This window comes from Laccaria bicolor, genomic scaffold, assembly GCF_000143565.1.
Source record: "Laccaria bicolor S238N-H82 LACBIscaffold_7 genomic scaffold, whole genome shotgun sequence".
Taxonomy (NCBI): Eukaryota; Fungi; Basidiomycota; class Agaricomycetes; order Agaricales; family Hydnangiaceae; genus Laccaria; species Laccaria bicolor.
Genome location: NW_001889878.1, coordinates 263,389 through 290,014, shown reverse-complemented (window position 1 = coordinate 290,014; position 26,626 = coordinate 263,389). Strand labels below are relative to the sequence as shown.

The following is a 26,626-nucleotide window of genomic DNA, read 5'->3' as shown; positions in this document are numbered from 1 at the left end:
TGGTGGTGCCCTGAGAACAGGACGGCGTGGAGAGCTATGTGAAGCAAGTTGAAACATCTGTCTTTGTGCGGTGCCTGTGGAGAGTAATGTCCATTTTGACATCGATAGAGTCGACCCATGACGCTGAGCTTCTATAAGAAACATAGGTCAGACAACCAAGAGCCACTAATGGGACTGCCAGTCGAATACGAAGCTGCGTGATCGTTGACAAACTATCCGTAGTCCGCCATCCAAGAGGCCAATTGGAGGGAGTGGCAGGGTTGAGGCAGAGTGAAGATGTGGATAGACGACTCGTGGTGTATTCTTGAGGCTTCCTTCTAATTAATACGTGGTGATAGTCCAGACGCGGCGCTTGTCGAGGCAAGACTTGAGAAGCGACGAACCTCGTCGATCGCAAATCATTGGCGAGGTTATTGAATTTTGGATGCCATGTGCTGGGATATGCACGGCGAAATTAGTTATCACAGTCAAATCAAGGGCCAGCTGAAATTTCATACTGTTTTATTTGCGTTTATATCTTCCGTTGGCTAGCTTGGGGCAATCTTCTGTGATATTCTCGGATCCATAGGCCTCTAGCACTGAATTTTATATCTCAGCATCGTTCGGGACAAGATTGAGGATGTTGAAGTCGCGAAAACAGGGCCACACGTCGATTGAAATTGTGTGGCTGTGCTATGTAGTTCCACGTCAAGGACAAGTTTTTCCAGGATTGTCGCCAACCACGTCCACCACATCATCGACCTCGACAAAGACCCTCTGGTCGCCGTCATGAACAACGAGCTGCCAAGTCATTCTTCTGCCATTGAGGAGAAGCTTGAACGGCACCGATCACACCCTTCCGCTTGGACACGTCCTCTCCTTCTTCCCATTCCCGGTGTTAGAACACGGCGGCTGCGTATTTTAGTGCCTAATGCTGGTCCGTTCAACCCTCTCCATGCCGCGCGTTTCAGGAGGAGGCGAGGGCCACTGCTTGTCGGTCTTGCTTGCGTAGCCGTCTTCTTCACTGTCATTTTAATGTCGAAAAGCTTTGGAGGCTCAGATTGGAGCGAACAATACAGTTCGACAGGAGAACCGCCGACGCTCGTGTTTAGGCGTGAGGATTTGCAGAGGATATGGAAGTGGGAGGTCGCGAGTGGACATTATCCCAGTCATGACCCCAGTGAGTTGCAACGCACCTGCTTAGTTTGGTCGGCAGTAGACTAACATGTATGACAGTACCTTTGCAAATTGGAATGACTGAGACCGTCGTTAACCCTGCTCTACCACCCCGGCCACCGAGCATAAAACCCTCGCGATACCGCTCCCCGGGCGCGGTCGACGTGGTTACGGAAACTCTTGGGTCAGGCGCCAACCGCGTATACCTTGACATTCAAAGTCAGCCCCCAAATGTTGCATATCCTCCGCGGCCGGTACCTGGAAGTGTTGCAGACATGGATGAGATTATGAAGCACTGTCATTTTTCACAAGGAAAGGTAGCTACTGCACTTGCTGCTAATTAACCCACATTTGCTCATCTCCTTCGACAGTATGTACGAGATTGCCTAGAAGTTCTCCGAATTGGGGGCGGATTGGACAACGGTGAACGCATGAGACGGGACAACTTGGACGATTGGAAGTACATATACCTCGAACAACCAAATAATTCTACAGCAACGATTGTCATCCCTCCTCGACAGCCCTCCGCCCAACGGCCAGCAGTAGCGAAAAAGAAGGGCGAGGTTGACCCTGACGAAGGCCTGGTCAAAAAACGTGGGGCAGAATGGGAACCTCAGGTCGTTCTATCCTCCCCACTCCGTCACCGACCTGCGTCAACGTTGCCTCAACCATGCGATCCAGAAAACCCCCGCGTATACCATATGTTCTGGACTGGACCATTCACCGATAAGCCCTATCTTGCCCTCATGTCATTCCTTTATACCCAAAACACGGGCATTCACCTGCGCGATTGGCCTTCCGATGCCAAAGTTTGCCGTCCTCAATTTTGGATGTGGATCAACCCAGGCCCAGCTGCAGCGGTGCCCAACCCCTCGGCCGTCCGTGACATGTTCACTATGCTCAAGAATAGCCCATGGGCCGCACCGTTCCTCCATCCTCGCTTCAAGGATGTCATTCAATTCAAACTGTGGAACACCACTGAGCAGCTTGACGGCATTCCCGAGATCAAGGATGAGTGGAGAGCATTGCAGGAAAGCTTGTTCAACTCTGGCGGTCACATCATCAGCGTCAAGAAAAAGAATGTTACTGCGACAAGTTCGGGCGCTGCAGCCAATGCCACCTCATCAACGGATGAAGACGACCTGGAAAGCCGATTAGGATCCAAGTCGTCCTCTTCATACGACAGACTCTCCGTCATCCTCTCAGACATGGCTCGTTTCGTCCTCTGCCATCGATTCGGAGGCATATATCTCGATGCTGATACCATCCTCCTTCGTGACTGGGAAGAACTGTGGGGCTGGAAGGGCGCTTTTGCCTACCGTTGGTCACGGTTGGAGAAATATAACACGGCAGTGCTGCGCATGAACAAGAACTCTGCCTTGGGAACTTTCCTCTTCCGCACGGCGCTGAAGAACGGACTCGATTTCCACCCTATGACAGTGTCACGTTATGCTGCTGATGCCCATCTTGAGGGTCTGCTTTTACGGCTTCCTGACGCGATGTTTGATTCCGCCTGGCTCAATACCGAAAACTTCCAACGGGACCGACCACCACAACCTTATTTCACCGAGTACGTCTTCCCTTTCCCACTTCGCATTCTTCGCTGATCTGTATTAACAGATTTGGTGACTTCTTCGATACCCCAGTACAAAATAGTGCTGCACCCCAGGCTCTTGGATTCCATGGGTTCTTCCGGGGTGCTTATTCATACCACTTCCACAACTTTTGGTGCGTGTTGCCCCCTCGCGCCCCATATCCCAATCTCACATATGTATCACAGGTGGAAACCCTTTGACCCAGCTCGCAACTTCCCTGATCTAGGCCCCCGTTTCAAGGACGGCGAGGACCAAGCCAAAGCAGCACTCAGGAGAGCTGCGTTGGCTGAGAAAGCTGCTGCTGCTGCTTCCTTGAGAGGGAAAACCGCAACGGACGATGTTGTTTCACCGCTACAAGATCTGCCAGTGTCTGTTGGTGACAAGCGAGATTTGGACTGGTCGACGGTGCTTAAAAGGACATTCGAAGCGTATATACGCGGGGAACGTCCGAATATGTATGGAGAGTGGTTGGCGTGGTGAGGAGGGAGGTGGGACTCATGCGCGTAAAGGTAGAGTAGGCAGGTGTTGTAGTCATAATGATCTTTGAGTTGTATGGATGTTTATTATACATATGTTAGTTTCTTTCTTTCTACCTCATGGGGACACTTGAATGAAATGGGTTTCATTGTGCGGAGACGTCGCCCACTCAAGATTCCATTGAATGCTGGAGGTATAAAAAGGCACAGGTAGTGTACAAGATACAGATGGAAGGATAAATATGATGCAGATGTGTGCAGTGCGAGGTCTAGGTTCAAGGCATGACTATGAATAGAGTTCGGAGAGTACAAAACAATGAAAGCAAGAAAAGCAACGCAGGCTCATGATTCCGGCAGCTCAAAGTAGGCCCTGAACATCGGTTCACTGCAGAGTCCCGTGTTCTTGATGACGGCGTGCACATGCAGGAACAGACGGGGATATCTGCGGGTGAAGTATGCCAGGAATCCATCAGGCATGGGCCCAAGACTGCGTTTTACGTTTTCTGGAAGATCTTGGTAGTGGTGTTTCTAACGCAACCCAAAGTGAATCAGCATTTCATTTCAGAGTGAGGTGGCAAACGAACCTTGTTCCGTAGAGCACGTAGCAAGTCCTGCACAGACTTCCCATCGTACTTTCTAAACTTGCCCAAGTTTTCTGTGAATGCACGGTCCAGACGTGCATGCCAATCTGGTCCAACGATGTTAATCGCGTCTTTTTCGAGATTCAGCAGATTCGGATCTTTAGGATCCCGACACATGATCTCGAATCTATCAGAAGCATCTTGGAGGAAGTTCAATCGACGACTAGAGTCCCAGAAGAAAGGATGAAGTAAACATGTCGTGGTATCTGGTCTATAAAAAAAAGTTGAGCCTGGCAGACCAAAGAAGAGAAAAGAAAAGGAAAACAACACACCGTTCTGACGCCTCTGGATCAAGCATCTGCGTAATCAAATCACTCGCCTCCGTCCCCTCCTCTCCAAACGTCGCAAGCCCATCCAAATTCTTCGCATTCTTCATGATATTAACCTCCCTCTCAAATCGATCCCCATACGGATGTCCCCCATTCGTCAGGGTATAATAAAAAAGACACCCCAATGCAAAAATATCCACGGACTTGGTCAACCTCGTCCTTTTCCCCGTCGTAGGTGCTCCTCCAGATGACACAGACCCGTTGATAGTCGACGTACTCCCGCGAGAAGACAGCGAGTGTTCGTCAGTGACTTCGTCGAGCTTCACGTCCCCCCTCAATATTTCTGGCGCTCGCCAGCCCACCGTACCAGCACCCATTGCCCCATTCGCAGTGGGATAAAAAGACGTCTGGTCAACATCCAGCTTTTTACACAGCCCAAAATCCGATATGAGCATGCGATAATTATTGTTCCCCGTTTTTCCGCCCGCTTTACTCGTCGACACGAGTATATTCTGGGGCTTGATATCCCTATGCACGAGTTTCAGCGCATGCAAGTGTTTCAGCCCACCCGCTATCTGCTTCAACGCCTTTTTGGGGTCAAACGAAATAGCAATGTCGCGGAACTGGTCTCGGTCTGGGGACTCGATTATGTCTGCCAGCGAGGCGGGGCAGAGCTCCAGGGCGATGTAGAGGAAGTTGGCGTGGGCTTCTTGGTAGTAGTACCGGATGACGTTGGGGTGGTCGTCGCTTTCTTGCAGGATGCTTACTTCTCTTGAGGCGAGGGTGACAAAGTCTTGCAGGAGCCGTTTGACGGCTACTGCGCGGCCTTGGAGGGAGCCTTGGAATACTACAGTGCCGTGTGAGCCAAAGCCTAGAAGAGAAGTTGAATAAAATGTCCGGAATAGTGTAGACTCATTGACGTACCCAGAATCGTATCGGAAACGATTAACGACGGACCAGTTGGAGGAGGCTTGGGAGAAGAAGTGATTACGAGCGACGTCTGCGGTGGTGGAGGCGTCTCCACCTCCTTCACAACGGCAGACCCATTGACATGCGCAGCTCCGTTCAATTTCTTCTCTTCTTCGACCTCCTCAGCAGCACCACCACCTCCTGGTATAGCACCAGCTTTCTTCTTCTTTCCCCTCTTCCCCCTCCTTCCTTTCCGCTTACCAGGAGTTGCAACAGGGTCATTGTCCCCTTCACCATCTCCACCACTCTCTTCTCCGTCGTCTGCTATGGGGGGCAATAATTGTGCTGCATCCTTAGACTTTGGTGAGTCCTTGAATCCATTCATAATGGGCGATTGAACCAGTTCTTTGATATCAACTGGACCAGCCGTCAAAGGGGTTGCAGGAATCTCTGCCGTTGGAGGTGTTGGCGTCATAACATCTTCCTCAGCTCTCCTCCTATCCTCCTCCTCAACCAAAACCCTCAATCTCTTCTCCACCTTCCTCTTGACCCGTCCAACCACAAACCACACTGACAAAATCCCCACAACCACAGATACAACCACCGCCTCCCAAAACCTCCTCGCTTCTTTAAGGCCAGTGACCCTACCCAACCCAGGCTCCTCCTCCAACACCTCCCCCTCCTCCTCGTCAACAGGAGTACTCCCATTCGAAAGCACCTCAGGGCCAACATCACTTCTCACAGGCCCATCCAACAACCTCCTCATCCGACTCTCATGCCCATCCCCATCCTCAAGCCTCCTCACACCAACCAAACATCGTCTATCCCTCAACCCCGCACTCGAATCACTACACGCCTCCCTCTTCCTCTCATCCATCCTCTGCCTCTGTTTCCTCAACCTCGTTATCTCATCAACAGCCGTAGGCACTCTCCCGTCCTCATCATCATCATCATCACCATGTCCTGGAGCATCCAAAAGTCTTCCCTGGGTATACCTCTCCGGCCCCCCAAAAACGACGAGCGGGTAATGGTCCGGGCTCATAGCGAATAAGCTTCCCGTCTCTTCGACCATGCCGACGTAGGCAGAGTCGAGGTTGGGTAAGCGGGCCGTATGGCTGAGGTTGGGAATGACGTCTTGGAGTCTGGGACGAGGCTGGAGGAGGACGAAGGGGTGGGGTTTGTGTGGGTGAGAGGGTTTTTGGAGGACGTCGAATATCGCTACGCTGCATTCGGAAGGATTGAGCATGGGGTGAAGGAAAGAAAGGAGAAGAAGAGCGTACATGGGTGTGTTAAAGTTGCGTCCCCAAACAGCTCGCCCGCCTGTGCTTGTTGTGGATTTGGCTTTGAAGTAGATGATCTCGCCGTTGGGTAGGCTTTGGATGTACCCTTCGTCTTGAGTTGTACGATAGGATGCTTGTAGGTGATTATCTTGGTTGTTGGGACCATATGTAGAGAATGAGAGGTTCTGGACTGGGGGAAGAGGTGTCCCAGGCGTACGGTTCGTCGGTCGACTGTATATTGAGATGTGGTAGTCTAGAGTCAATTAGCAAGTGCTCGTGTGAGCGCAAAAAAGATCGCATACCAGTCCGACCAATGAACACCTCCGTCGGGGCAGAAGGCTTCAAAATGCCCTCCTCCAACTCATCCAAATCCAAATCCATCTCATCATTCTTCAGATCCTCAAACGGATCCCAGGGACACTCCGAGTTGAGCGTCGCTTTCACCTTTCCCGTTTCAAGCTCAATCAAAAGCAACGACGTCTCCTTCCTCCCCACGAAAACCCGCCTTTCCTCGTCCCCCAGATACGTAAACGGCGACATGTCGACCAACTCTGGCATGGAAAAGGGGAAACGCTGTAATGGGCTCGAAGGTGTCGCCATGATGTATATGTCACCCGACTGTGGCTCGATGATGTACATCTCCTGATACGCCGCCCCGTCCTCGGGATCCAGATCGACGTGGGTCGTCCGGATGAGGGGCCCCAGCGTCGGAGGGGCAGAGACGCTCGTGGTCGTTGGGGCGAATGAGGACATGGACCATAGTGTTTGGCCTGACGTCCTATTGAGGGCGTGAAATTTCCCGTCGATGGATGCGACGAGGACTATGTCGAGGAGTTCTAGGTCCTGTGGTGATGTGGGTGGTAGGTCGTCCTGGTGGGGAGGTGGTGTGTCTGGTGAGCGTTGGACGAGCGCTTGGGAATTTGTGGATGAGTCTGCGAGACATGATGCTGAGAGTAGTTTAAATAAGATGAGGGCGGTGTATAGAAGGTATAGGATGGGCGGCATCGGCGGTCATCGAAATCCCCCGCACTGGGGATTTGGCTGCTGTCGTCGTCGGTGGTGGTGGTGGAAGAATTCGTTTTTGTGATGATCAGTGGAAGCGCGGAATTTAACACAGCCGTGTGACTAGACTGCGGGGAATCTCATGGAAGTCTAATTACAACTTGCAGTCCTACATAAATTATACAGGTTATCCTTCCATTCTCTATGCTTGTTTCTTCTGCATTCCTTTGGGGAGCTCTCTGGTAAACGGAATGAAATCTCGTCCTTGCATGTATGGTCGCAAGACTTCGGGGATAACGAGGCCCTGTACAAGATGTCAGTCAAATTCATGGTGCCCGCAAGGAAAGTGTTCACCTCTGGCGTCTGGTAATTCTCGACTAGACAGCAAAGCGCACGCTCTGTTGCACAGAGGGTACCATTGAGCATGTGCACATATACCTTGCGCGTCTGGTCTTTATTCTTCAATCCACATCTAATCTCCAACCTCCTGCTCTCTGTCAAACAAAAAGAAATCAGCGAGAGAAGAAAAGTAAAAGAAACCACCCACGATAATCCGTACAATTCGAACAAGATACCAACTCCTTATACGCCCTCTGAAACGGGAACCACGCCTCCAAATCACACTTCTGCGCAGCCGCCAAATTCAACGCACCCGACACAATACCCACAACCCTATACCTCAACCCAAGACTCTGATAAAAAGCCTCACTATTCCCAATCATCACATCCAACATCTCCCAGCTCTTCTCAGGATCGCTAATCACAAACTGCTCAACCTTTTCAAACTGGTGCACCCTAAAGATACCCCACATATCCCTCCCAGCCGACCCTGCCTCCTTACGGAAACACGTCGAATACCCCGCGTATTTGATAGGGAGCTGCGTATCGGGACTTTCGAACCATTCGTCAGAGTGATAGCCCGAGATGGGCTGTTCGGATGTGGCGATGAGGTATTTCTCGTCGTCCGACCCGATGACTTTGTATAACTCCTCATCGAACTGGTCCAGTTGCGCGGTCTTTGCCATTTGGTCTTTGTTCATCATGAAGGGGGGTTGGATCTTTTTGTAGCCGTGTTTGCGGAGAAAGTCGAGCCCGTAGGAGATGAGGGCTTGGTTTAGGTCGACGCCGTCGTTGGTGAGGTAGTATCCCCTGTGACCGGCGATTTTGGCTCCTATGATATAGTATGGATTTGAGTGAGGAGGGGTGTGAGGATGAGAGGAGACGTTACCGCGTTCGAGATCCATTGCGTCGAGTTTGAGGAGGACTTCGTGGTGGGGAAGGATTCCTGGTCTTGGTGCGGGGTCGTCAGTCTCGCCTAGAGGGTCCCATGTACGTAGTGTAGTGTTATCGTCCTGTACCAATCAGATCCGCCTGATCAAGATTTTCTTAAAAAGCATTACCTCTGTAAGAGAGATGGGAGCGTTCTTCCCAACGATGTTCCCAACCGTACAAGCCTTTGCACGCATCTTGATCTCAAACTCCTTTGCTTCCTTCTTCTTCGCCTCAACCTGCGCGTCGATCTCTTTCTTCGCAGCTACCAAGTCATCTGCGGGTTCTTTTGCCTATCGTCCATCACTTGTCCATCATCTTCACAAATTTCAAAAGAAAAAAAGCCAACTAACCTTTTTCTTAGCCGATATCTCCTTCTGTACCTCATTCACCTTTTTCCTCAACGCATTCGTCTCAAAGTCCACTATTTATCCCTTTTCATGAGTGTCATCGATGAACAAGATTGAAAAAAACGCACGCTTCACCCAATCCGCATACATCTGGACTATCTCATCGACGAGCTCGACGGAGTGACCGCGTTTTCTCTGAGACTCGCGGATCTCTTCTGCATTACCGCCTTTGTTGTCGATGAAGCTGAGGATATCGAGCGTCATGGTGATTCAGGTGAGGGGGTGATTGGTGTGGACTTGGGATATAACTGCTCGAGTCAAGATCGATTGATTAGGAAATTTATCTACCATCTTATCTTATCTTATCTTATCTCCACACGTGCGTACCAAATACGACCACACTCAGTCACGCACATTCTCAAGTCGCGTCTTGAGTTGTTGCCAGTTGCCACCAACCCTCCAGCGCCAACCCACCTCCTCCCAAATAACGATGTTCAGCCTCATCCGACGCATTTCCTACGGCGTAATACCACGACCAGATAGACCTTGGGAAGACGATCGTAAGTGCCTTCACCACCCCCTATTCATTTCATTTCATTTTTCATGTGACGCGTTCTAATTAACAATCCTAAAGCAACTTCCAACGCCCCACGTACGCGCCGAAAACGCCGCTTAAGCTCAACGGAGAGGGAGGCGGAGGTGGAGGAGGAGGAGGTGAAGAGGAAGAAGAAGGCGCGCGGGGACAGTGCCACCCCCGGACCCACATTGGATTTAGACTTGGACAATGGGAATGGGGATGCGCAGCCTGAGCCTGAGACGCAGGAAGTGAAGGAGGTCACGAAGGGCGTGCAGGAGGTTGATTTGCAGGGCGAGACTCCGGAGAAGGAAGAAGAAGGTGAGGTTACGGCGCTGGAACTGGAACCGGAGAGCGTGCCGTTGCCTGAAGAGACGTCCCCTGGGGAGTTGGATGAGCCGGGTTCTGATGCGTCTACCCCACCAACGACGACGGAGGTTGTGGATGAGGAAGAGACGACGGGACCTATAGATGCCAGCGAAACGGTTCCGGAGAGTCAGAAAGTTGAAGGCATGGAGGAGGCGACGACGGAACAGAATAAAGTTGAAGGCATGGCGGTGACGACGGAGGACAAAGTTGAGGAAACGAAGTGAAGCGATGTTGTACGAACTGTGATACCCTTGTCATTTATTGGATTTATCGACTGATCTTGACGTACTGCTATCTTGTATTACACGTACTCTCTCAACTGGCCTGTATCAAAAGACACTCTGAAGCCTATGTACCCCGATTTCATTTCATTCAGAGCTAAAGACCATCGGAACCTGGACGGGTCAGTTGAGTTTCACAGACACGATTGTGCTCATGATCACATTGACATCCAACGAAACAAGATTGTCCCCTCGCCGTTAATGCAAACGTTCAACCACGTTGGCTATCTACTCTCATCGTTATGAACGTCTACTTCCTCATGCTCGGTCATAGAGGGGGAACTGACGTTGACCCAATCTGGCCATCCACCATCCTCGAGGCAACCATGTTTTCCGCACATGATCTCGTGGCAAAGCTACCTCTTCAAAATCGATTGGACGCTGGCAATCAACACCGCGTTTATCTCTTCGGCAGTGCTCGATGGGGTTACTTGGCAAGAGTATTTTCGGAATTCACAGTGATCTGTCACTGCTACCTGGCGATTCCCTGCATGTAGGCTGGACCGACCATGCCATGCCTTCAGGTTCGGGGTCGTATGATCATCTACAGAGTAGAGCGCAAGTAATCAATCTCCCAAGAACGACTGCCACCACACCCGAACACGAGGAGCGCTGATGTATATAAAATTCATGCACAACAAGTGCGTTTCAACTTTCCCTCTCTTCCCCTTCGCATTTCTCTCTACTAATCCATTCCACCGCAGCACGCGACCTGACTGAGAGATGCTCGACTTTCTTAACCGCTGGCGTCTACGAGAGGACACTTCAGAGGAAGAACGCCTCCCTTGGCCAGTAACGCAACAGGGACACGGAGGACCCCCCTCAGCGTCTTCCGCCCAATTGGACATTAGCGCCATCAGCCCGCCCATCCCACGCTCTGGAACAAGCTCCCTCACGGGTTTCAGCGAAGAACATGTTACGCACTGGCAGCATTATCGGCAGCCTAGCCCGATTCGTCGTCCGGGTGTTGGTCCTCGCGTTAGAGTACCGTCGGAAGAAAAGGATGATGAAGAGGCGACGTCGACTGTCCAAGTTCCTCCGCCTGCTGTTGTGCGCGTGGATGGCCATGGTGGGAGTATACCAAGGCCGTCGGTGGTGCCCCATGGGCATGTACATCCTATTCCTATGACCCGGTCTGCTTCTTCTCCCCCTTCCACGGCGTCTCTTCGTAGCCCCTCGCCATCACCTTCGACGGAGTCAACAACAACGACCTCAAACACAACAACTAAAATGAAGCTGAAGCTTCAACCACCCGAGATCTTCTCGCAAAGTACGCATTCGTTACGATTGGACTCTCAACCTCATTCGGTCAACACTGATATGTATGGAAACTCGTATAATTATCCGCTGGCGAAACAGTTGTCGCCCATTGCGGAGCAGGATTATATTTCGCCGGGTTCGACGAGGCAGTCGACTGGGTTGCCTAGTCGTGAAGGGTCGCAGAATGATTTATCAAGGTCTACCTCTGCTGGATCTGCCTCTGCGTCTGGACCTCCTTCGGGTATATCGGCTAATGCTAGTCCAGATGGATCACAAGGATCCGAAATTACTCGTAAGTCTTCCTGAGTAGAGTATCTCTCAAGTAAAACCCGATGTTAACAAACCTCACAGGACCCTCCCCATCCTATTCCTCGCCATTCATCACACGCCAACTCAACCGAACAACATCCCAAACCTCTTCAAGGACACACGTATCAACAACATCCACCGTCGTCACCCGTCCCCCACCCGGCACTGGCACTGGCACGACAACAACCAAAACCTCCGAACCCCCAAGCATTCCCCCTCTCGACCTCCGACCTCCCTTTCCCGGTCCACACCCCAGCCAAATTAATGGCTCAGGACCCCCGCTTAGACTGCGCAGGTCGACGATGTCCGTTATCGCGGGCAGCGCAGAGGGGTATTACGATGAAGATCCAGAGGAGTATGGAGGTGATCATGAGTCGTTGCATGCTGATAGCTTTGTTACCGCTACGAGTAAAGATCGGGTGCCTGGTCCTGGTGGGTCTTCAAGGCAGATTCCCCATGACGAGGAGGGAGGGGAGGAAGAGGAAGAAGAGGATGAGAAAGTGTCGATGTACGGACACAGGAGAAACAACCCAAGTTTACCGTCCATCCGCTCTATACGATCCCAAGCCCAATCTACCAACGAATCATTCATAGCTCGACGATGGGACCGAGACGCCGCTCTCGGTTCAGGCAGACCTCACACCTTTCGCGCGAAAAGGCAATGGATAACCGTAACTCCAGCATTTTGGGCGTTTTGGCTTGGCTTCCTATGTCCCGTCCTATGGCTCGTCGGTGGTTGGCATTTCACCAATTTCGGGGAACAGCCGCCTCGTCTGACGTTTTGGGAGTTTTATTTCAATGCTGGGTATTGGAAGGAGAAGTTTTGTGGTGGGCGGAATAAGAAGCGGGATTTGATGGTGATGAATGCTACTATGATGGGTATGGCTGCTGGTGCCACAGGGGAGGGATTAGCTGGGGAAGGTGGTGGTGGTGGGAAGAAGGCGCCGGTACAGTGTCTTGGCCCGCCTTTGCCTAGATGGGTCGCGGAGAAACAGGCGTCAGAGGACGGCAGGGCTCGGTTGAACGATCCCAAGCGGTCCCTGCGCGGGATATCCTTCGGGTACCCGTTCATCTCTCGTCCCGTGCAGTGTTCAGAACGAACTAGACCCAAGAGCTGGTTCGCGAGGACGTTCAAGGTGGTGGTGTCAAAGCCCAACAGGGTCTTCGATCACCTGCTCTATGGCGTCAAATTGAAGGAGGTGAGGGGACGCCCAGAGTCCGGGAGGAGGATGTTCGATCCTTGGATTCAGAGATGTCGGTATGCGCTTTGTTATGCTGGTGTGGTGCTTGCGATTGGACTTATAACGGTGTCGACGTATTTAATTGTGTTTAATACGCGTAATTTGCGGTAGATTTTTTCATGCTCACTTAGGTTGTCAATGTAGGGTTCTTATGTAGACATGTACTTTTACATATACATTAGAATATCAGAACTTTTATGAAGAGGTGTGGTGTGGCGCAGGGTCATCTATCGATTCTGAACGATTACCAGTGCTGTTGTAGAGTAAGTAGCACAGGCAACCTAGCAATTGTGGGAGGCAGCAATGTAAACGGAATTCTCTTCGTATTTTCTTACATAACGAAAAAAAGTTAGAGCCAGGAGCAATTTTTGTGGCAGTAAAATGTGTGCAAGGTGCACAATCAAAATTGTGCCGACCCATAGGGCGCGCCGAGGTTTGAATGAGGCATATATCGCCATTGAATACCGAGGCTTTACGTAGTGAGAAAGAAGGCTATCGCCAAAAAGCATGAAGTGCAGGTGAACAAGTAAGAAAGGACAAGATAGTAAACATGTCACGATTGACTGCTCTCCTGTTCCTGCTCCAAGTCCAACTCCCTAAGAGTCCTCATTCGGTGATAATGCCTCGGCCGATAACTTGAAATTGTCCAATCCTTCCTATACCTCGCCGGACTAGTCTCATCCGTGACCGCTTCCTGCTTCACGATCCCCCTCAAATCCCAAACAAGATGCGCTACAGCCTTCTTCGCATCTTCTGCTGATTGCTTGTACACATACTCGCATCGTGCGATGGATAAACTCCGGAGACACAACCCAAACCGCCGCCGTTCGCTCAGGCATGCGGATAGGACATCCAAGAAACGTGAGTCGTCCAGGTCGCAATGCGAGTTCACAAGTGCACCGGAAGCAACCATGAACCCTCCAGCCGAACAATCAACACCATGAATATAAATATCATTAAGCCTCGGGATCAAAAGACGCTGAGCGTCCCCATTCCCCCCATCACCTTGCGAATGAGCCCGTGCGTTCAGCAAAAGTGCCCAAACCAAACCTGAAGGCGGGAGACCTCTGATATCCAAAACCCGAAGGGAAGGCAGAGTGCGCAGGAACTGGGACCACGATTTCTGCGTGACGATATCCAGATTCTGGAGGGCCATCGTATGTACATGTGTCAGCGTGAGTGCTTTCCAAATCGCACCCAACGCAGTAACCATAACGTCGTCTCCCGAAAACCCCTGTTCAGGTCCAATGGAAAGGTCAAACGCAGCACGGCCGACTTCACTATCAGCTCTATAGGCCCGAAGGCGGAGAGACTGTCTGAAATCTGGGTTGATGTCAACCCCGGGCAAGAACCGCTCTGACTCTTCTCGACCCGTTATCACGAGTGTTTCGAGCCGGACACCATCAGTTCCCCCCCATGAATGGGCTCCGATAGCCTGGCCGAGCCTCCAGATATTGCCCTTGAGGTCTGAGAGTGTGCAGATCACACAGGAGAGGCAGACGGTGGGTGGCATCGTGATGCAGTTTAAGACGACCGAAAGGTCCGTCACAGACCCAGTGAGGGAAACTGAAACGAGATGAGAGAGTGTGACTCGTTTCTCCGTATGGGCAAAGTCATCTGATTCAACGTTGATGGGGAAAGCTCGCTCCAGGACTAAATCTTGTAGCAGGGGTATCTTCGCGAGCATGAAAAGGAAACGACGGCGAGTAGGTCGTTCACATGGTGGTAGATCATGAAGATGAAGGTGGGTGAGAAAGTTGAAACGTGGAGAGATCATGTAGAACGGCGCACAGCGCAATTCCAGATATCGTAGGCGCTGAAGGGGCGCGCCAGTCGTAGGGAACGATAAGGGTTCGTAAACTCTATGGGTATTGTCGTAATTGGGTATACGGACGTTGATAGTCAGTGATTCGAGCGCGGGATTAGGGTATGTTAATGTTGGAAGAAGACCGTGAATGTGTTGGATGGGGCAAGTAAGGTTTATGCTTTGTATCCGGTGTGCGAGCTGAAATGTTCGTTGTAGAAGCCCAGTATTATGGGTCCCAACTGTGGCTCGGATACAGAGAGGGACCGTCTTAGCCCGAGGCAGCGTGACGGCGAACCATTTGGGGTGAGAAAAGTCGACATAGCGCCATAAGTCTTGGCAGTCGATGGCTACCTGCCTCCAAGAGGAGCAAACGTAGGTCACATTGACCCAACTCCACGCAGCATCGTCATTCCCAAAAATCCGTGCACAAGCTATGAAAACCTTGCGCAGGACAGCTTCAGGAAGCGAACATGCGGAATTAAGACTGTTTATATGCCTCCTCTGGCTGATTTGACTCGATAAGCAGCGTTGATGAAGGAATGATGACTGATTAATACATGATTAGTACGTTGAGGAAGAAAGGGCAAGCTTGACTTACTGCAGCATGTTTAAGACGATGCATATCAAAAGAACGAATAGAACTCGAGTTCCCCGAATCATGGCTACCATGGCTTGTCGAGGAGGGAGAAGGGGATCTTGTACGGGTCTGGAACAACGTCTGAACTGCCATCCTACACTCCAACCATCATGATCAGCAATCAGTCTTCAAAATTTCTGCATCGCACCTACCTGGAGGTATAGGACAAGATCAAATATTGATGCACTAAACCTCACTCGAATTGAATAGAAAAACAAGCGTCAAACGTTGGCGCTGGTGAGAGCTGGAGATGGTATGTGCCAGGAGACAACAACAACCGTATTTGCCTAGCTTATGAGCGCTCTGGGTGCCCGTCCGCGGAGACAACAAAAGGGCAGGACGTGCACAACAATAAGAATGATATGGATCCATCCGTCATGATGAGTGTCCTTATCGGCTGGAACGGTTCTCGGCGAACAATAGCCCTAGGGTTCGGCACTGCACCAGCACTGCTAATTGTTAAGAATGGATAGATGACTCGAGGGTTTGTAAGTCTGAATTGTTCATTCCTCAGTCAGGTGTTTCTGCTTCGGGGAGGTCGGATGTAAGCTGTTGGCGGTGGTAATTGGGTCGCCAGTAACATTCACCAAAACTTCATGGCTAAATATAGTTTTTCCACACCAACTCAACAAAAACTGGCTATCAGCTTCTCAGCCCAGTGGCCGACTTGATTTCTATTCAAAATGCTTCTGGTATGTTGGGCCAAGTCTACGGGAGCCAATTGCGGACTCCAAGCATGATTTCTGGGCTTCTTTAACTGTTTCATCCTCTAGGTCATTACTGGTGTTTGATTTGAATTTTGCCTCCGCTCGCGGCTTGACCACCATAATGGTGCCCACCTTAGTCTCAAGCAACCCCCATATATTCTTCGACGAAGCTCATGGGGTACAACCTACGACGCTTTTAGATTTGGATGAGCAGCCTGCTGTGTTGGTCGATAAAGCGCTCCAGACGATGAAGCGAGAGGGTATCCAAGTGATCGAGTGGCGCGCTCTACTTTCCCGCAGGATGAAGGTACCCGTCTTCGTGAAGGTACGTCCAATCTTACTTCAATTATGAATTCATTGTCGTGTAAGCGCCGTGTTTCTTGTTAGAATTTCCACTATGTCGTACCGGACAATCAGCTAGAATCCGCGTCGGCTTGCCTTTCCAACCTAGGCCTACCGCTTATGCCCTTATCTGACTTTCGCATCAACGTTGACGGTGATTTCCACTTGAAAGGCAAATTTCATAGAATCACTGTCGGGACAGAGTCTTGGGATCTGCAACAAATCGCTCTATACCCTCTCTCATTTTCCACCCTTTCCATGTCCGAACTTACTGAAGAACCGCCGATGCGTCTCTACCCCTCTCAACGTTGCCCCAAGATCCTCATTCCCCGTCCATCGGCCGTATATGCCTCCTTCATCCGCTTGGCATCCCAGTACATTCCTAGCGAATCTTAGTGATGTGCAGGCCCGGCTTGGCCTGAAAGCCACGGCTATGGCCCGGCTTTCAGCGGCTCAGGCTTGACTTTATTCAAGCCTGAGCTTTTTGCAAGGCTTCAGGCTGGCTCAGGCCTGGCCCAGGCTCAAGCCACGGCTCAGGTACTAAGTTGAAAAATATGCACAAACAATCAGTTTGTCGAGAACTTATTGCAAATTCTTTATGGTTTACAGTACGTCTTTTCAATCACTTTCTTCCAAGCTGACCGTACAGTTCACCTCACACGTTGTACCTCACTTCCTCGCATTTTCCCCTACAAAACTCGTGCAACCAGTTGACATCATCTTGATAAATTTCAAATAAATTTTGCCTGCACTACGCTTCTGAGACTGTCCAAAAGCCGTGTTGTGTGCTTAAAAACGTCTGCCGGCATGTCAGGACGGGAGGTGTTGCTATCAGAATAATACCCAACACCTATATCTTGCTGTACGTTACCACATTTTCATGCAGTCTCTAATTTATCAATGTGACATGTGTACTAAATGATCTATCTTGCAGAAACTGGGTATACAGAGCTTGGTTTGATAATCAGGACTCGAGACTGATGTTCGTCTGCAAGTACTGCTTTTTTTTGCAATATGCAGTTGAGAATGAGAGTACGATGCACAATGGGAAAGTTTTTGGAAAAATTTGGACAACGGCGAGTTACCACCTTTTCAGGCCATTCTATTCAATATTCAACTACTTAATCATACCAACCGTACGTCTCCAAAGCAAGGTCCCACCAATCTTTGAATCCATGGCTCAGGCCACGGCTCAAGGCTCCATGCATTGTGAGCCTGAGCCTTGGGCTTTCCTGGGCCTTGACGACGGCCCAAAAAGGCCCGGCTTTGGGACAGCTGGCTCTGGCTGGCTTACGGCTTTGGGCCGGGCCTGGCACATCACTACTAGCGATCCAATGTGGATCAATTTGCTGTCGGAGATTTCGCAGCTCATTGGGTACCACCTCTATGAATTGTCCCAAGGCTTTGTTGACATCAACGACGATAAGGTGTGGGAGGAGCTTGAAATGGATAAACGCCTCGAGAAGGCCTATCTCATTGTCATAGGTTGGGGGTGTGACGGGGAATGGCGCAATGGAGAGGAATAAATTGGCGATGCATTGGCCGCCAACGCTCGGGGTATAGCCAATCTCCGTTACCTCCCACATTGGCCGCATCCGCCGTAGTCCTAGCCGTCGTAACCACCCTCATTCATATCAGCATCGTCTCGAGACAGCGATATTTTTCGAAACACTTCCCCTATGTAAGGTTACGGTCTTTTATCATAAGACTACTTCGTTGAAAAAGGCCCACCGTGAGTCACAACCATCAGATCCAGAGCCGATTTCATTCTTTGAGTCTGATGCTCTGTCCAATTGAGCTATACAGGCTTTGCAAAAAGAAATAGCTTCTCTCACAGCACGCAAAAAAAAATTGTATCGATTCAAGTCCGCCGTAACTTGTTAGCTAAACTGATAACCGAAGGAGATTGACATAGGCGGATAGTAACAGGTCTAACTGGTTTTGTGGTGAACCCCATGTGCATGCTGAGGACGCCTCGAATGAAAAATTTGGCGTACTCGAGAGCGTGACGTAATGCCGCAGCTCGCAAGCGATGTCAGTACTAGTCTGATGACTGTTTTTCAAAACGATCCTCAGCGTGGTTTATGGCAAAACCTCCTACGTACTTATAAATGGTTCGTAGTTGAATGGACGTAAACACCAGATGAAGATAGAAACCGAATCTCTACAAATCTTTCGCAATGGGATGCGCAATTAATTTGCTATTAAGCTGTAGTAGTATACTCTTCCAAAACGTAGAGAGTAAGATGAGATAAAAGATGTTCGACGAGCCAGTTAGCTGTAATGAATAGAAGGCAGGGGCAGACTCGAGATAATGGCCTCAGATCGGTCTGGATGAGTCAGCTGGAAGAGGCAGATCGTCGAAGGAGAAGCCAGGGCATATGGGGCTGTCAGGGATATCAGTCATGAGGGCGAGGGCGACACTTTCTTCGTCTTCGGAATCTTCATTTCGCTGGATGGGTAACTTTGTCGGAGGGTCGACCTTGTTGCAAAGGCAAAGGCTAGTCGTGAATACAGTTCCGAAGACTGATGGTCGAATAGGCGAAGGAACAAGGCCAGAAATCTTTTTTGAGCTTGGCGTTGAAGGAATCGAGTCACGGATACCATTGATCTGTTGCTGAGGGGGTGAAGAGGCCTTCCTGATTCGTTGTGGGGAAGAGCCCATCACGCCAGAAGAGCTGGTGCAAGCCTGAGCGTTTGAGAGAAAAACTTCGCTGTGACCTTGAGACGCGCCGGAGAGCCCAGAAATCATCATAGAGGAGACATTCGTCATGGTCCCAAAACCAGATGGTGTAGTGGTATCGAGGATTATTGAGGCGTGATTATCCAACGAAGACCCCGCCAATGCAGGCAAGGAATTGCTTGCTTCTTCATTGAATCGCCAAGGTTGATTGATAGACTCGTTCGCCTTGCGTGAATCTTGACTGCTGTTCGGTAAATTGCTGGCCGGTTTATCAACGTTTGTGCTTCCACAATTCGATACCTCTCTTGCGCGATTCACCAGGATACCAGTCGAGTGGGTTGACGAGGAACAGGGAGAACCTGATGGCGGCGAAAGAGAGCTACTTGCACCTAACGAGTATGAAGGAGATGTACTTGGACCTGAAAGCGACGAAGAAGGTAGAACAAAGTTGTCAAAGTTGTCTACCTGCGTCCTAAATCTCTTAGAGTACGATTCTGTCCAATGTCAAAAGAGAACAGCAAGAAGTCTATAATACGCACCAAAACTTGCCCCGTTGGCACGTGTCCGTCGTTTCCTCTTGTCATCAAAGGAGGGGAGCGGTGCCCAAACTCGGTTGGGATCGCGCCTGGCGTCGTTGACCGGTCGCATAACATTCGCCTCGTCTCTCCTGGTATCATAATAGTTCTTTTTCGGCCGAGAGCGTTCGCTCACGGCACGTATACCATTCAAGAAAAAGCTTGTTTTCCGGTCAGTATGAGCTCTAAGTGGGGCAATGACCATAAGTCCACGTCGCACTCTGAATGTCGTTGAAAGAACGACTCAATGCCTTCGTCAAGAACGGAGGGGAGAGGGCAACGTACAGAGATTCGACTTGATTCTGAACGGCCTGTACCAACCGGCAAAAAATGATCTTAATGCACTCAACAGCGAAAACGCGAGAACCAGCTTTGAATAATGCACCCAGAATAGCGAGGAACGCCCGGTCGTTGGCGAGCCCCGTTACGCCATCTGGAAAGAGCACTTTCATGACTTTTATGAGGATAACTTTCCCGCCCGCTATTTGTCGGAGGACCTGATCGATGAAAGTTGCTCAACGTTGGTATGGGTGACTGCCAGGACAACGACGAACCGTGAGGGTATGCGATGATCTCCTGCTGGGCGGTATAGTATCCATGAACATCTTTATCAGGCTGTCTGAGAGACAGACGCTGCCAGTAGCGACGAGAAATTCTCTTTCTTCGCAAGAGGATTTCATGACTTCCATAATGGCGAATACGGGGAAAGAGTTGATGGGTTGTAAGTTGTCGAGCGATTCAATTGCTGCGTTGTGAAGTTCTCGAAAAATCTGATTATCGGAAAACATGTTGAGGAAAGGTGGGGTGGAAGTTGTGGAAGGAAGGAAGTTGTTGAACGCCAAGTCCCAAAACCGGACCTACTCTGATCAAACTGTCAGCCACTGTCAAACGTTCAAAATTATTCAATGTCCAGTGTCCACGCGACCTGCAGTAGAGGAAAATGGGTTATATTTATGTCTTCTGCAAGGCAAGGCTGGTAATGTATAAATTACAGATGCTCTATCAAGTCAAAAACCCGGATGGCCACCAGTATGAAAAAGGGATGTACAGTTTCATAACAGATGGGACATAATCGACGTGAAATATGATGGGGATGGGTGCAATGATATGTGATACAGGGAATGATGGTAGAGCTGGATAATTGGATGGATAATGAAAAGAGAGAAAGGGGATGAGGGAGAGTCCAATCCGATCCGGTAAGTAGATAGCTACTGCAACGGTCAACCTTGCAGTGACTGACATGCAGGCAGGGTCGGTCGATAAATGAATGGCACGAACGGCCCGACACTAAAGATACCTGAGAGATAAATGAAATAACTTAGCCAAAGGAGTGTAAGGGCAAAAAGATGCGATGCGAGTAGAAGGGACTAAGATATGTCAGAACGGAAGGTGGAGAGGAAAACAGAACGAACGAAATGAATGTCGGGATTTGTTATGAAAGGGTGCAAATGGATTCGGCCGATGAATGGAGCGAGCGAGGCACAAGGAGGGGAGAAGGTTTCCAGGACGTTTCGATTAACTTGACGTGATTCATGCAGCGAAGGGTCGCAGCTTTTCGAGGACGTCCTCCATGTTGGGTGTCTCTTCCAGCACCTGGGCGATAGAGGGGGGTCGGCTTCGTTTTAGGTTGGCAGTGTAGGCGCTGCTAGCTGCTGTGCTCGATGAGGCCATGGAAGACGAGGAAATGCGGTGTGACGCGCGGGAGGAGAGTCGTTCCTCTTGTTGGTCATCAGTCGTCCCTGAAGTGGGGGAGGGGGCTTCAGGAATCGCGGAGAGCGATGATACTGTTACACTTGGGCTTGGTGGTAAGAGCGAGGAGGTAGATGAGGAGGGTGAGATGGAAAGAGAGCTCAGAGAAGATCTGTTAGTTGCGCCTGAGCGGTAGGGTACTTCTGGAAGAGCGGCATCTGGAGCGAGACTCTTGGAAGCTCGTTTTCCAGCCGTGGCTGATCGATAGAGACTGTAACTAGTCTCGCCGAGAGTGAATGGTCGTCGCAATTTCTTATCCCGAATTGAAGAGACGGACTCTGTCCCTGAGGTTCCTGAACCGCGTATCGACTCCGCTCCAGACGTAGGATGGGATTCTGCCCCAGAATCTTCTGCGTAAGAGAATTTCCGAACAGAAACGCGTGCTTGGCTCCGTGCTTGGTCGATCTCCAGCAAGCTAGGTGGACGAGGGGCGCCACTAATAGGAAGAATACCGCCAGGGGACCCTTTGTTGTTTACCACTAACCAGGTCAAGCCTTTGATCTCCTTGTCCCGTCGCGCTGCCTCCCGTTCCATGGAAGAAATTTTCTTCTCAAGTGCTGTCACCTCAGCAACATGAGTTTCTGTAATCTTCAACAAGTAACTAGCGAGCTCGTCGTACTGTTGGTTGCGAGCAATCAACGCCTGACGGAGTTCTTCACGAGAAGCCAAATGTATATCGAAAGTTGAATCTGCAGGCTTGGGTTGTGTGGCAGACACGCTGTCACCAGTCTCTGTTGGTGATAATTGGTTCGTTGGCGGGGATGTGAGAGGGCTCGAAGTTACAGGAGTAGAGCCAATTGTGTGGGCTCTGGGCCGGAGGAGGGTCTTGGGGGCGACAATTGTTTGCGTACTCGAGCTGGTGGCGATGGGAGGAAGCGGGGGTGGAGTACTGGGTGGCGGAGGAGTAGAGGGCAGGGGCATCGTCGGCGGCCGGCTACGATCAGACGCACTGGTGGGAGGTCTGCGCAACTTAGTTTGAGGTAAACTATCGGAGGTTTGGCTGCTTCCTGCCACAGATGACCGGCCATGCAGATGCGGCGCATCAGGTGCATGCGTGGTCGAAGCCGTGGATAGTCGCCTCGATATGGTAGAAGGCTTCTCGGAAGGTACCAACCGTGGGGACTCCCGAGAGTCAGAGCTTCTGGGAGTCGGATTGCTATCCTGTCTCCGATGGCCCCTCTCGCTATCTGAGTATTTCCGCGGGATTTTGGGCCTGTTCGTTGCGAGGTCATCCCCTGGGTTCCTCGACGACTGGTGGCGCGAAGATGTAGAATCGACTATTACGGAAGGGGCTGAGCCACGACGCGGAATGGACGTCTGGACGGGTGATTTCATGCGTGTGGCAGATGTGGGGCTGGAACCGGGTGGTGTGGTGTCTGAGTCGGAAGATTTTTGCGCCGTTTGCGCTGATCGCTTATGATATGGTAATTCCTTGGCTGACTGGTTTCGCGGCAACGTAAACAGGTCCTTGTACTCTTCGACATTGTCGGGAGATAAGGACACCATAATTTTCGGACCTGGCTGAGGTGTAGGAGAGCGATTACCCGAAGATCCGGAATCAAATGAGGCCGCCCGAGGACTTGACGGTGGGGGTGAGAGGCTGGTGGTGGCAGGTTGAGAAGGACCTGAAGTAGGCGTCGTGTCATGCCTCAGGGTGCTGAGTTTGCGCGTTCTGGAAGGGTTGAAATGGGCGGCCAGCTTGGAGCCAAGAGTGGGTGCTTTGACAGGCACGCCAACCTCGGACACCGTTATTTGAGATGGGCTGGAGGCTAAAGGGGGCAAAGCCTTGGAACGTCTAAAGAAAAGTAATTAGTGCGTCAACTTCAACAATATGGGATGAAAGGGGGATTCATTTTGTCTGGTTAGCGAGTGTGCGTATGGTGACCACAGACTTTTCCCAGGCCAAAACATATAACGAACCGAAATGGAAATAGTGCTCACCGATCGATACTTGGTTCTCTGCTACTTGGTAGCTCACCAACGTCCGTAGAATCGCGCGCGCCCATTGAGGCGTAAGGGCTTGAAGCAGCAGACTGGTTTGATTTCTTCCTGGTGCGACCAAGAAACGGAATTCTTGTTGTTCTCTTCTTCGTCAGCCCGGTACTTTCGTCTGCGGATGGAACCTCCAACGTCATGCTGCTTGATGTCGACAAGTCGTTTTGCACAGGCCGAGTTGCGCTGTGGTGTCCCACTCGAAAAAAGTCGGTGATATCAGATGTTTTGGTGCGAAGGCGGCGGGCGGGGGAAACACCAGCCATGGGGGGGAAGAACTAGGGAAGAAAGAAAGACACGTCTGTCAATGAAGACGACGAGGGATAATAGACTCGGGACGGTGATTTATAAACGTCCGGTCAAGATTCCAGGGAGCCCTTCGTTGCCGTGCAAGTTCCGACGGGGGGGACGAGGAGGGGTAGTGAGTGGAAGTAGAGCAGGAAGAGGAGCACTTTGAACTAGTTGCAACTAAGAGTCGCTTCCGTTCCTCGTGAGACCTCTACAAGTACACGACGAAACGTGTTGCAGTCTACCGTAATTTTTTTACAGATCTCTCCGTCATTTTCCCAGATAAGCGATGAGCCCGACCCTGAAAGCTTCTGTCACGGATTTGGAAGATTCAATTATTATCGGAAGATATCCTTTCAGACATATTACGCCAACAGCGCTTGCGCTGCCCGAAGTCCTCCGACTCGAGCGCAGACCAGTTGTGCTTGTATTGCGCTGGTCGTAGCATCTATGGACGTGGCAAGTTTCCTGCCTGGTTCCTGCAAACCTGCTCCGCAGGCACCGCAAGAATCACACAGAAGCCAGGGAATCACAGCACAGTGCTGCTGGACTGTCCGTCATCCAGATGCCCTACTGGAGCGTACTGGTGGAGCACATGCCCCAAGAAGGCGCCTCAAAGCTTTGCTTTTTCGATCTTGCGTACGGCGACACGGATGTGAAAATTCCACGTCATTTTGAATTCATACGCCAAACACAACGAGACCCTTCATCGTGGGCCTTGAGGAACTGGCCGTAATGAAATCGTAAACTCCCAAGCCTCACTGGCGGCAGGATCCCAAGGACGACCGCGGCTACTCATGCAGCTTTCAAGTATATCTTTCATTCCTCCAGCCAACTTCTCTGTTCTGAACCTCCGACCTTCGAAGTTGTTCGTATGTTTTGCTACACGTGCTTTTAAATTTCCAATTCAGGGTGCGGGGTGGATACCAGCGGCGACTCATGCCGATCCCGTTATTGTTTTTTTCTGGGCGCTCCAGCGCCCATTCGATTTTTGTGCCACCTTGACCGTTGGCGCCATTTTGCTCCTTTGTTCCCTCCAACTCGTGACTAACATCAAACTTTATTTTTCAGATTTGGAAGAGAAGAGCTCCTAGCACTTTCCTGTCCCCTCACATGTGTGTTTAGCGAGAAACAACAAGTCACCAGCCGGTAACACAAGGTCGGGTCGTCCGTTTTGCAGGGGTTTACTACTAGGGTCGAAAGGTCTGATCAGAAAGACGTCCAGATCCAGATCTGGTTGCCGTTTACCCTTCGGTGGGTTATCCAAATCCGGCACAGCGATCTTAACATTCCCACAATCACGATAATTCTGAAATTCTGATAACTGGAGATAACTGTTGGACATGTCAGGAACCCACCGGTCCCCCACTCTTTTCAGAAGTTGGCGTAACCCTCATTCTTTCTGACGGGTGCACTTTTACCTCGGTTTGTGTTTTTTCAAGTGTCTTCTGGACCCACCCAAGAGACAGCTCACGAAAAAAAAAACGGAACGCTGGGCCAGGTTTTCGCTCCTAACGTCTTGCAAAATTTACCTACTTAAAGGTCCATAACAAGGGCACCATCATGCCATTCGCCTGGACGCCCGTCTACCGAATAATCAAGTCACTCGGCACTGCATCCATGCCGCAATTTAGCGCTCATTGAAGGTAAGCTTCAAGCTTGGTGAGCCTGCGACCTTTCAATGGGGATTTTCTGACGCTAGGCGGACGATCGCGAAAAAATGGCGTTTATAAGTGCGCCTGAAACGTTGATGACCTGCTTTTGTGGACTTGGCCCTATACACGCCGCCCAATAATATCAATATGGTGACTTATACTCTACCTCGAACTGGACTAGGCTTGCCTCAGACTGGTATATACCACTTTCGGAGAAAGCTCTCAACGACCAACGTTTAAGGAGAAGGTCCGACGCTCGGTCATCGTCATCTGCTGTGAATTTATTTCTCCTTTGAGGGATTCCTTATTAAGTTTTAGTAAAGGCTTTTGGGGTGACACGGCCATACTATGTTTGTTCAGGTGTTTGAAACCCATCAGGAGTTTGAAACTGCACATTATCTTGCCTTCCGCTTACCTTAGGATCTTGTAAATTTCAGGGAAGATGTATTTATGCATGAGATTTACTATTCCAAATTTTCAGAGGGAGATTCGAAGATTTGTGCTCTGGAGGCATGACTTTGTGCTTTTCATTACACCAACCAAACAAAAGTATTGGAATGTTTTCTCAGATTCCTTTGGATCGGCTAGACTGTTTATTCTGAAACTTTCCAAGTACATTTAAATTGTATTTGAAAGTCTACCTACAAATTTCTAGAGGGGGAGATGAAGTGCTCTCGGGAGGAAGGGCAAAATACCAAATTTTGCTCGAAAAACAGCTCGAAAAACGTGACATTTGCGTGACATTCGCACATCATCCATCAGCCAAATTCGTTGTTACCTAGTGTGACACGAGTTTCAATCTCCTGATATATCTGAACCCTGAGCACCGGAACGCCTCCGACAGCGAACACAACACATTTATACCAAAAAAAAGTAGATATTTATATAGAAGAGAAAAAAGATTATTGGCTTGTTAAAAATTTAAAGAATTCAATGAAGTGGTGAGGCAGAAATCGCGCAGCGGTGAAAAAGTTTCAAACACCTGAACAAACATAGTACAGAATCAATAAACATTCGACGGCATCGCATGCCGTTTGGCTGAGGAATGAAGGCTCCACATGTTAAAGGGCGTCAAGGTCCTATCGTTAAAACTTCTCCCTTTTCATTTCATCTCTGGGGATCGCCGTAGCGTGACCAGTTGCAAGTCGAGCGAGTGGAAGACTGTGGAAGAAGGTACTAACGGCGCCTGTCTGCTACAATGCCAAATAAAT

The 26,626-nt window shown here is 50.3% G+C and overlaps 9 protein-coding genes across 9 annotated transcripts; 4 read left to right on the top strand and 5 right to left on the bottom strand.

Annotated features, from left to right (window-relative positions):
* Positions 1 to 768: 768 nt before the first annotated feature.
* On the top strand, positions 769 to 3,230 carry LACBIDRAFT_316979 (glycosyltransferase family 32 protein; the record flags this gene model as incomplete). The annotated part of the gene is made up of 5 exons (XM_001878923.1): positions 769 to 1,159; positions 1,216 to 1,472; positions 1,527 to 2,725; positions 2,776 to 2,883; positions 2,936 to 3,230. The coding sequence occupies 5 exons, from the start codon at positions 769 to 771 to the stop codon at positions 3,228 to 3,230; spliced, it is 2,250 nt and encodes a 749-aa protein (XP_001878958.1).
* A 338-nt stretch (positions 3,231 to 3,568) lies between these two features.
* Positions 3,569 to 7,330, bottom strand: LACBIDRAFT_316978 (uncharacterized protein; the record flags this gene model as incomplete). The annotated part of the gene is made up of 6 exons (XM_001878677.1): positions 3,569 to 3,754; positions 3,811 to 4,078; positions 4,140 to 5,007; positions 5,061 to 6,268; positions 6,326 to 6,578; positions 6,628 to 7,330. The coding sequence occupies 6 exons, from the start codon at positions 7,328 to 7,330 to the stop codon at positions 3,569 to 3,571; spliced, it is 3,486 nt and encodes a 1,161-aa protein (XP_001878712.1).
* A 199-nt stretch (positions 7,331 to 7,529) lies between these two features.
* LACBIDRAFT_319731 (uncharacterized protein) lies at positions 7,530 to 9,210 on the bottom strand (the record flags this gene model as incomplete). Its single annotated transcript, XM_001878676.1, has 7 exons — positions 7,530 to 7,631; positions 7,682 to 7,821; positions 7,875 to 8,498; positions 8,556 to 8,679; positions 8,728 to 8,889; positions 8,950 to 9,020; positions 9,075 to 9,210. The coding sequence occupies 7 exons, from the start codon at positions 9,208 to 9,210 to the stop codon at positions 7,530 to 7,532; spliced, it is 1,359 nt and encodes a 452-aa protein (XP_001878711.1).
* Positions 9,211 to 9,436: 226 nt separating this feature from the next.
* LACBIDRAFT_293549 (uncharacterized protein) lies at positions 9,437 to 10,172 on the top strand (the record flags this gene model as incomplete). Its single annotated transcript, XM_001878922.1, has 2 exons — positions 9,437 to 9,506; positions 9,581 to 10,172. The coding sequence occupies 2 exons, from the start codon at positions 9,437 to 9,439 to the stop codon at positions 10,111 to 10,113; spliced, it is 603 nt and encodes a 200-aa protein (XP_001878957.1). The 3' UTR covers positions 10,114 to 10,172.
* Positions 10,173 to 10,893: 721 nt separating this feature from the next.
* Positions 10,894 to 13,289, top strand: LACBIDRAFT_325177 (uncharacterized protein; the record flags this gene model as incomplete). The annotated part of the gene is made up of 4 exons (XM_001878921.1): positions 10,894 to 11,722; positions 11,782 to 12,997; positions 13,171 to 13,243; positions 13,266 to 13,289. 4 exons carry the CDS (start codon positions 10,894 to 10,896, stop codon positions 13,287 to 13,289), a joined length of 2,142 nt encoding a protein of 713 aa, XP_001878956.1.
* A 244-nt stretch (positions 13,290 to 13,533) lies between these two features.
* LACBIDRAFT_316974 (uncharacterized protein) lies at positions 13,534 to 15,517 on the bottom strand (the record flags this gene model as incomplete). The annotated part of the gene is made up of 2 exons (XM_001878675.1): positions 13,534 to 15,333; positions 15,386 to 15,517. 2 exons carry the CDS (start codon positions 15,515 to 15,517, stop codon positions 13,534 to 13,536), a joined length of 1,932 nt encoding a protein of 643 aa, XP_001878710.1.
* A 157-nt stretch (positions 15,518 to 15,674) lies between these two features.
* On the top strand, positions 15,675 to 17,999 carry LACBIDRAFT_325175 (uncharacterized protein; the record flags this gene model as incomplete). Its single annotated transcript, XM_001878920.1, has 10 exons — positions 15,675 to 15,677; positions 15,898 to 15,912; positions 15,939 to 15,968; positions 16,079 to 16,116; positions 16,198 to 16,456; positions 16,519 to 16,804; positions 16,880 to 17,010; positions 17,250 to 17,335; positions 17,408 to 17,609; positions 17,658 to 17,999. The coding sequence occupies 10 exons, from the start codon at positions 15,675 to 15,677 to the stop codon at positions 17,997 to 17,999; spliced, it is 1,392 nt and encodes a 463-aa protein (XP_001878955.1).
* A 794-nt stretch (positions 18,000 to 18,793) lies between these two features.
* LACBIDRAFT_325174 (uncharacterized protein) lies at positions 18,794 to 20,519 on the bottom strand (the record flags this gene model as incomplete). The annotated part of the gene is made up of 4 exons (XM_001878674.1): positions 18,794 to 19,650; positions 19,696 to 19,892; positions 20,017 to 20,228; positions 20,286 to 20,519. The coding sequence occupies 4 exons, from the start codon at positions 20,517 to 20,519 to the stop codon at positions 18,794 to 18,796; spliced, it is 1,500 nt and encodes a 499-aa protein (XP_001878709.1).
* Positions 20,520 to 20,647: 128 nt separating this feature from the next.
* LACBIDRAFT_293548 (uncharacterized protein) lies at positions 20,648 to 23,759 on the bottom strand. Its single transcript, XM_001878673.1, has 2 exons — positions 23,422 to 23,759; positions 20,648 to 23,275 (listed from the first exon to the last, which is right to left on the bottom strand). Exons 1-2 carry the CDS (start codon positions 23,736 to 23,738, stop codon positions 21,262 to 21,264), a joined length of 2,331 nt encoding a protein of 776 aa, XP_001878708.1. The 5' UTR covers positions 23,739 to 23,759; the 3' UTR covers positions 20,648 to 21,261.
* Between the last annotated feature and the right edge of the window lie 2,867 nt (positions 23,760 to 26,626).

Bases quoted from the DNA above. Each gene is read 5' to 3' on its own strand.
- LACBIDRAFT_293548 (XM_001878673.1), bottom strand. From the start codon at position 23,738: ATGGCTGGTGTTTCCCCCGCCCGCCGCCTTCGCACCAAAACATCTGAT. The intron at 23,276-23,421 runs GTGAGCACTATT...ACTTTTCTTTAG, and splicing joins AGAGAACCAAGTATCGATCG to ACGTTCCAAGGCTTTGCCCC.